Below are 10,000 nucleotides of genomic sequence, written 5' to 3' on the forward strand. Positions count from 1 at the left end.
CCCTATCAATAACTTGCATATATATCATATCACAACTTGCATCTCTCCTGCCCTTTCTCTTTCTTTCTTGTCATTTTGGTTGTGAACTATTCCTTTATAATTTGCCGTATGCTGAATAGTGTCACATCGCGATACTTTGCTGATGTTAACCTGTGTGTTTGTGTTTATGTGCGGTGTGTGTGTGTGTGTGTGTGTGTGTGTGTGTGTGTGTGTGTGTGTGTGTGTGTGTGTGTGTGTGTGTGTGTGTGTGTGTGTGTGTGTGTGTGCAGACTGGGTGGATGATGTGGAACTGGTTGGTGTCGGCGCTAGCGGTGGGAGCGTCCGTGGTGCTGTATGACGGGTCGCCCCTCGTGCCCACGCCTAACGTCCTGTGGAGCCTCACCGATCAACTGGGGTAGGTTAGCATGCACACACACACACACACACACACACACACACACACACACACACATTCAGGTGCGTAAAAGCTGTAACAGATGGGGATTTAACTGTGGTTATGACAGTATACCACAATTTGTTGATGTTACGGTTAATTGTCTACCTTACAACAATTCTATTGCGAATTGGTCACATTCTCAAGGACAGCCATGAGTAACAACACGTGACGCATGAGAGGACAGGGCGTGAGTTCAATCCTGTCTCTCGGTGTCTCTCCGTGGGTCTGTCCGCCTCTCTCCTTTTCTCTCCATAATGGACAGAAGTTATTACACACACTGAACGGTGACAATGAAGCTGAACCGCATTGAATAGAATTACTACACGAATGCATCACATTCACAGCTATAGGAGGAGCAAAACACTCTGGAGGAGTTCAAGGATAGTTACATGGGATTTTGTGTCTATAGGTTCGGGACATTGTGTCAAATGTCCCGGTTTCTGTCTGCCTCTCTCCCTTTCTATCTAATGAACGATACGGTATTGATCCTCTCCATTGTCTTTCTGAGCGAAGCGAGCAAAAGAGAGAGAGAGAGAAAGAGAAAGAGAAAGAGCTAGGGAGAGAGATGCACAAGCGAGCGAGGTGTGGACACATGTATCTTATTGTGTCTGTGCGTGCACGACTGCACGTGTGTGTGCGCGCACCCGTGTGTGTGTGTGTGTGTGTGTGTGTGTGTGTGTGTGTGTGTGTGTGTGTGTGTGTGTGTGTGTGTGCATGCCAGCAGCTCTGATACGCTTCCATTGTGTCCTGATCAGATGCATTGTCCCTTCCAAATGAGTCCCATGAGCCTTAACGCAAGCCTCCCTCTCTCTCTCTCTCTCTCTCTCTCTCTCTCTCTCTCTTCTCTCTCTCTCTCGTACGCTCAACATGCTATTGTTGTCTTCACTGAAAGTGAGTTCATACAGACTGGCTTCAGGAGCTTGAATAGATGTCTAATTCAGACTGTGTCAAACTACCAGGTGCAACATTTTGTGATTAATTCTCAGAGGTCTTTAAAAAGCACCTAAAAACCTATATACTTTTTTTGCCCGTCAATTAGCAAAATTCACATTCACAACATGCGTTGTGATGCTTGCATGTTATTTTGGTAGCACTTTATAATGAAGTACCTCAATAAAGGCTAATTAACAGCTAATAAGGCACTTATTAACAATTAATTAACAGCTAATAAGGTACATTAACAATTAATTAACTCTTATTCAAACGTTATTAAACATATGATTTAACAACTAATTAAACACTTATAAGATACTTATTAACCTTAATATGTGCTTATACATCTCAATAAAGCAATAATAAGGGGGTAGTGTATTTATGAGATACTTAATCGTTATGTGCTTATAAGTTTCATGTTCTATCTTAATTAATAGTTATAAATGTATTATAATACTATTTAGATTTATAAATGGTTAATAAGACTTAAAGTTTTACTATGTAACTTTTTTTATAAAACAAATCTTAAAATTGTCCTAACTGTTAAATCGCTAAAGTTTTAGAACACCCACTCCGTTATTTTCAGCTTCTGAAGCCTTCTCTTTATATGTTTTCTATGAGCCGTGAGGGGGGGAGAATTTCGCGCCATGATGACGTAATCTGCATCATCTGTATACGTTGTGTATACGTTGCCCAATCACATCGCCGATCATGCACACATGGTACACTACCGGCCAATCACAGCTTATCTGCCCTGGTCTTGAAGTGGGGTCGCCATATTTGTAGTCGCCGTGTGTCTCTTTACTCAAAAAGTAATCTCGCCTACCAGGCAGGGTGAAGTCGTCCGTTTCTCCGGAATGCCTGAACGCCCAGGAACCAGGGACCCCTCTAAAGATAGCTCTCGGCGTTGTGGAGGCAGACGCGGGGGTGTGAAGGTACGAAAAACGGGCGAAAGACGCGAACGCGACCGCGGTTTGCTATATGGCTACTGACCACTAGTTGAGAATCTTACACAGTATAGCTTTAATTAATAATTATTAGTCCCCTTATGGGAAACTTAATATCGTTGAGTCCTAATAGTGCCTTTATAAACCCTTTACTATGCATTTATTATGAGATCAATTAACACTAACAAATCCTTAATAAAATCTTTATTATAACAGTATAAACAACAACAAGTCATTAATTAAGCCTTTATTAACACTTTATTAAGCAATTTGCAGCCACCTATTCTAAAGTGGGAACACATCGGTTACACCCGCCACTCCGACATGTCTCCTTTCCGACATGTCTCCATTCGGACACAAACCCTATCTCTAACCCTTACCCTAAACTTAACCTCTATGGAAGTGTAGCCACTCTGAAATTGACTTCTTATTGTCGGAATGGAGTGCGACACCCGAACACATCGTATAAATGTTAACAAATCCTTCATAAAGTCTTTATTCCCAATTTAACAGTGTATTATTATCAACAAATCCTTAATAAAGCCTTAATACTTTAATTAGGCAATTTATAAACAATGGAGCAGTGTTATTAACATTAAAACACCTTAATAAAGCATTTATTAACACTTTAATTAAGCATTTTGCAGCCACCTTTTCTAAAGTGGGATCACTTCTTATAAACGTTAACAAATGCTTAATAAGGTCCTTATAAACAATGGCAATTGCGAATAAAGACTTTATGAAGGATTTGTTAACATTTATACGATGTGTTCGGGTGTCGCTCTCCATTCCGACAATAAGAAGTCAATTTCGGAGTGGCGACACTTCCATAGAGGTTAAGTTTAGGGTAAGGGTTAGAGATAGGGTTTGTGTCGGAATGGAGACATGTCGGAAAGGAGACATGTCGGAGTGGCGGGTGTAACCGATGTGTTCCCACTTTAGAATAGGTGGCTGCAAATTGCTTAATAAAGTGGTAATAAAGGCTTAATTAATGACTTGTTGTTGTTTATACTGTTATAATAAATATTAATAAAAACGTTATTAAGGATTTGTGTTAATTGATCTCATAATAAGTGCATAGTAAAGGGTTTATAAATGCACTATTAGGACTCAACGGATATTACGTTTCCCATAAGGGGACTAATAATTATTAATTAAGTCTTATTAACCATTTATAAATCTAAATAGTATTATAATACATTTATAACTATTAATTAAGATAGAACAAGAAACTTATAAGCACATAACGATTAAGTATCTCATAAATACACTACCCCCCTTATTATTGCTTTATTAAGATGTATAAGCACATATTAAGGTTAATAAGGTGTTTAATTAGTTGTTATTTCATTATAATTAACTAGTTAATTACAGTTTAATAATGTTTGAATAAGAGTTAATTAATTGTTAATGTGCCTTATTAGCTGTTAATTAGCCTTTATTGAGGTACTTCATTATAAAGTGCTACCGTTATTTTCACCATTATGTTTGCGTATTTTTGCAGTACTGTTCGCCTATTTCTGCAGAATGTTTGCCTAACTGGCAAGCCTGTGCCCTCTCTAGGAGTCTTGGTATTTATTATTCAAACCAACAACAAATGGATTCAGGGGGGAATTCATGGCTCGGATTTCTACATCCCCCCTTGTGGTCATAAATTTTTATCAGCAGTGATATGTTTGATATAGAGCAGGGGTTCAAGCAGATCTACAAGCACACAACGCCTCGCGATGCGAGGCGTTGTGTGCTTGTAGATCGGCTGTTTTCACTAGTTTTGTGCGACGGTCTTGTATGATGAAGCAGGGCAAAATACATACATTTGAAACTTGGAGATACAAGGTTTCTGCCCGACAGTGACAATATTTTAGCGATTATGTTAGGAGGAAAACGTTGAGATAATTGCCATTTTGTTTAGAACTGACTGAAAATAACTTTGTACTTCAAGTTTAAAATGATACAAAATATTTTTTCAAGTGTCCAAATAAATTCCAAATATTATCAAATTATCTCACGGCACCCCTGGACTGCACCCACTTTGAAAACCCCTGATATAGAGGGTATGCGCGTGACATCATCATCATAGGGTTAGGGTTACGTTAGTTAGTCGGCTACGTTCTGTATATTTTGCATGATAGAGTTTATAGGGCTTAAATTGTTAAGAAAATGTCCAACCCCCCGTAATAAATCGAACCCTGAGCGTCGGTGTAAAAAACAGAAACATCTTGAAACGTGCAGGGCAAAGATTATCCGAGGAGGAAACTGGAGGATGCCTGCGGTTGGACAGAGAGATGGATAGCATGCAGTATGAAACAAGCTAACATTCAAGTACCAATTAAAGCGCTTGCCGGGATTGGCCTGACACCAGCTGCTTCAGGCTCCTCCTCTGATTGGATGTGGGAAGAAATACTCACATTCATTTATTTATACCGCAATATGAAAAATAAAAATACTCTGTTACTGGTAAAAGGTCTGTCGTTTTGGCAATAGAATATGAAGCTTCAGCATTAGTTTATGCAGGCCATGGGAGTCAGGTTGCTGCTCAGCTGTAGTCAGATGTCAGTCAGCTCTGTTCTCATACCTCATTAACATAATCTGCTGGTCATTATGTCACATGACTGCCATACTCCAATCAAAGCTCAATCAGTAGGGAAGGCTCCTTTAAATATGGCTTGCTTCTCTACCAATGCTTGGTTTCCGAAGCTTCGGAATCATTTGCTTCTTGCTGCCTCCTCCACCCCAGCCTCCACCTATTTGCACGATCAGTCTGGCTAAGCTCAAATACTTGGTGATTGTCTGATTAAGTTACATGTCAATGTCGTTAAGCTAAAGTTCTGTGATTTTTGACTAAATTTCATGTCAATGTTGTTAAGCTCAATACTGTGATTTTGACTATGTTACATGTCATGGTTATTGCTATTATTTTGCTATTGTATCCCTATGGGGGGTATTGCTTTGAGTTCCCTGGTTTTGCTTAGCATGCTTAGAAAAGCTTGCACAAAATTCAGGGGACATCTCCGAACGCGGAGCCCTTCAAACGCCAAGATTAACTGTATTTCATTTATGCAATAAATGGTTAAATCTTCTTGACGTGAATGTTCCTGCCTAAAATTATGGCGATACCTCAGAAGAATTATATTTACAGTACTCGACTGAATGTACTTATAGTGTATAGCTTTCCACCACTGAACATGGTGCGGTTCTAATTGGATCTAAGCTGAACAGAGTGAGTGAGCCAACCTTCAGACTCCGCACCGCCATGGAGGCATGTTCCTCCTCGTTCCTCCATGCTTGTCACACGCTGGTCAGATCATCCCGGCCTCCTCTCTCGTATCAGCGGTTTCACGCCGTCCTCCTACGCTGGGAGATGCTTAAGCTCTCGCTGCCAAGCTCTCTTTTTTTCTCGTTGTTGTTTTCCCCTCCATCAAAATGCTTTTGATGTAATTATAAGACCTGTACTGGCCTATTCTGCAAATGCCTTCTAAATCAGTAGTTCACACTTTCAAGATTTTCTCAAAAGTGTTAAAAAATAGCCGATGTACAAGCTCACAGCACGGCACGGCACGAAGTGGTGCGCTGTTATTAGGGGAGAGCAACGAACTGAGCTCAGGATTACTACATGTTTTTTTCCCGTGAGCGTACCTACCCTAGAGAACACAGGGAGAACATGCAAACTCCACACAGAAATGCCCTTTCGCCAACCCCACCTTCGGTATAGGCTCTGATGACGCGGAGGAGCGAACAGAACACGCCCCCAGCGTCCACAGCGTCCCCGGCGGGAATCAAACTCCGGACCGTCTAACTGTGAGGCGGCAGCACTACTGATTGCGCCACCGTGCCCCCTCGAACAGGGCCAATTTGAAACTGTTCAAAATATATTGGCGACCCACCCATCTGGCCACTTAACACGGCAGCCATTGTTTAGTTCAATGATCAGTCAATGGATTGCGTTCCGCCTTGGAACTAATGTACAGTAGTATACTTTTAAGTTATTATGCGTTTGGTATCACTTATTAATGGGTTGCATTTGTAGTCCTACACCAGCCATGTTGAGGAACAACTCAGGTGTTATGATTGGCGTGGAATATTAGTTCTACGCCAATCAGACAAATTGAAACTCCTGTGTTGGTCCTCAACATGGCCGTTTAGGACTACAAATGCAACCCATGAATATACCCTCGTGGCCCAAAGTTGAGAACCACTGCTTTATTACATTGTCGGAGGTGCTCCACATCTGGCTGGGAGGGTCTTTGGTATCAGTCACTGTGCTTTCCATCCTCTTGTCTCCCTTTAGAATGACACACACACACACACACACACACACACACACACACACACACACACACACACACACACACACAGCAACACAGCGTCATGTCCGCCTCCCATCCTAAACAGCCAATTAGCAGCCACACCTGGCCACCTGCCTCCAATCAGAACGGAGCGGAGCGTTGCCATGGCAGCAGACGTTGAGCAAACCCAGGCACGATGGGGAGACGGGAGATGATTGATGGGAAGGGTTGTGTGGGTGTGTGTGGGTGTGTGTGTGTGTGCGTGCGTGACATTCAGTGAATACAGACAGCATTTGCAGAATCCTCTATTAGAAATGATGAGTTTCAAGGACCCCCAGTTTGATATGGATCAGGCCCAAGACCCCCCGTTTGATGCAGCGTTTCATCCCTGGGACCAAGATAGATGGATGGGTTCATTCATTGATAGACATATTGATCCAGAGATACATACAGACTGACTGGGACAGAGAGATGGATAGATTTGTTGATACCGGTACATACATACTACATTGAGAGAGCGATATTGATCGATGCAAGTCGACACAAGTCGATACAAGTCCATGAATTGAATACCAAGGACCTCCAACGTAAACAAGACCGTAAAGGGGTTATTTGGGGTGTTCCTTTATAGGCAGGGGGTTTAACTGTACTTGTACTGTACTTGATTTTTGTCTAATAAAATATTCAATCAATCAATCAATCAATAAAAGGGCTCAAGGGGTTAAACATGGTATTTGGCATTAGTTCAATAAAAACACACCAGTGTGAAGTGAGCAGTGCTGATGATGATGACGTGTTGCACGGATATGGGCACAGATGTGCATTGAGTGTCTGACTAGTCCTTGGCTTAGGCACAAAAGGTTTGAAAACCGTTGCCATCGAGGAAAAGAAAAATGCACATTAGATCACAGCCAATACTGTATTTAGTTGAAAAATTGTGAAATTCCATTAGGTCACACCATGTTCACATTGCACGCGGCGTGAAGGAAAGACGGGGGCGCCGGGGGGAGGGTATTAAAAGTCGCGACAGCAAAGCTGTGTGCGTGCGCGTGTCATTCACCCCAATCCCTCACAGATATTACGCGCCGCGACCTTTCCACCCTATCACCGCCCTGTCTAACACTTTAAGTGACCCCGCCGCCTCACCCTATCAACAGCCTGTGTTATTGCTCATTGATTGCTGTCACCCCAGAGTCCCCCCTGCCCCTCCCCTTGGGCAAGAATCAATTCCCGCCAGTGTTGCCATGTCTGCTTATTTTAAGCGACTTCATGGGCTTGTTTTCTTTTTTTCTTTTTTCTTTAAAGGACAACTTTGTTTTTTTTACAATAAGGGTTCATATTTTAGATAGTCATTAGAGAAAAGAAAAGATGAGTGTTAAAATGTTTTCATTTTCGTTTTGGTGATTTTAACGATTTTGATTTTCATGCATGCATGCAAGTGGTTAAATATGTCTTTTTAGACACAAAAAGTCCATTCCCAAGATGCACCGCAATCTTTCATGGGCAGATGTGACTTATGGGGGCTGGTGTAAATAGTAACAAAGAAATTGCCGGCTTATTGTGTCTAGAAAGACATATTTAGCCACTTGTACGCATGCCCCCATCCAATGAAATCAAAATACTTAACACTCATCTTTTCTTTTCTCTAATTGCAATCTAAAATATGTTGTAAAAAAACAAAGTTGTCCTCATTCAGGCCGGGAACACATTTTGCTGTTTGGGAGGGGCTTACAGTACATGTACAGTATGTAGCAACATATTTGTTTTGTAGGCTAATTTCTGATTTAGCCCTATTCTATAGGTTAGGTCTATAGGTCTATAGGTTAAAGTCGCTTGTAAATATTGGAAGTTGGGGGTTGTATTTTTTGGCTTGTTTCTAAAGTGTAGTTGCTTATCTGGGCCCATCTAAATAATTACACTTTTTACAGGGGCCAGTTTTGAATTTCAGCCACCTGTAAGTGCTCTTTTAGGGTGGTTTTGAAGGAGAGTAGGGATTTACACTCCTCACAATACGTTGCATCGCGACGCTTTGTGAGTTTCTAGTAGGGATGTGAAAAAAAATCGGAAATCGACGCGTCGATCGACTCACGCTCACCGCGACTCAAAAAGTACGAGTCGAAAAATCGAAAAATATATATATTTTTTTATTTTTCAAAAGTTTTTCCCCCAAAAAAGGTTTTAATCGTTCAAAAACGTTATAAGCGTTAATGTTTTCCATATGTGAGAGGACCGTGTGTGTGTGTGTGTGTGTGTGTGTGTGTGTGTGTGTGTGTGTGTGTGTGTGTGTGTGTGTGTGTGTGTGTGTGTGTGTGTGTGTGTGTGTGTGTGTGTGTGTGTGCGCGTCATAGCAGTGCGCGCTGACTTGCCTGACTGTATCAACTCTATGGACTGGATGCTTTTGTTTACCTCCTGCCTCTGCATGCATGCTTGACACGAAAGCTTGCTTGTTAATGGCAGCGTCGCCGTCGTGTCGCAAAATACACGTTAATGCGACACACCCGTTGACTCGGTCGGGGAGAGAGCGAGTCAGACACTGCTCCACATTTGATACACTAGCCTGGGGTGCGCTAGCCTGAGCGCCCCCACTACGTTCCATGGACTTTGTAACTCCGCTTCTAGTCTCTAAAGAACAGACTCCATGCTAACGCAAGGAAGAGCAATTGTTTATTATAATTATTATTAGGGCTTTGATGCAAGTTCTGATGGGTGCAGCTGCATACGTTGTGTTGCTTAAAGTAATGCGCCGTTGTGCTCTCCTCTCAGCTGCTGCTTAGCGAAAAAAAAAGTGAAAAAAGTCGATCGACGCGTCGATTTTCGGCCGCGACGCGTCGATTCGCCAATAATGCGTTGATTAACATCCCTAGTTTCTAGATCGGCTATTTGCAATTATACGATGGATATAGTTTTAAAGTGCATGTGGCCTGGTCGCTTTTTTGGGGCTTGCTTCTCTGGCAACATCTGGCAACACTGATGAATACTGACGCTCCATCAGTTGAGGCAGAAATACCCTTATGTTTGATTAACCACTTAATACAAGACCAACACAATTGTATAGATCTGCTATTTTGGACGTATGACATTATTACTTGTCCAGAATTGAGAAGCCAGGGTTCATGTAGTTAGTTAACAGCCGTGATTACCCTTACCTATTGTCGATAAACACACGTGCACACACACGTGTTGCATTAAAGAGGTGGTCCCATAGTTTTGCACTGTTTCTGTGTTGTATTGTGTCTACGACATATTTTTGCTCTTTTGAAATGGAATCCTGAATTATCTTTTGTTATTTTTTTTAAGTAGAATCCTGAAATGTAATTTTTGATGCATTTTAATTTTCAGGTGCATTTAGTTATACTTATGTTAACTTAAATACAAATGCATTGGACATGAAAAAAGAC

The 10,000-nt window shown here is 41.6% G+C and overlaps 1 protein-coding gene across 1 annotated transcript in view; it reads left to right on the forward strand.

Moving 5' to 3' along the window:
* The window catches only part of aacs (acetoacetyl-CoA synthetase), a 78,704-nt gene that overhangs the window by 34,473 nt on the left and 34,231 nt on the right, over window positions 1-10,000 (forward strand). Inside the window, exon 10 of the mRNA XM_080739344.1 lies at window positions 270-394. Within this exon, the coding sequence (XP_080595470.1) occupies window positions 270-394 (125 nt within the window). The remainder of the gene's footprint in view (window positions 1-269; window positions 395-10,000) is intronic.

Source organism: Nannobrachium achirus (genome assembly GCF_963921795.1).
Source record: "Nannobrachium achirus genome assembly, chromosome: 12".
NCBI classification, from domain to species: domain Eukaryota; kingdom Metazoa; phylum Chordata; class Actinopteri; order Myctophiformes; family Myctophidae; genus Nannobrachium; species Nannobrachium achirus.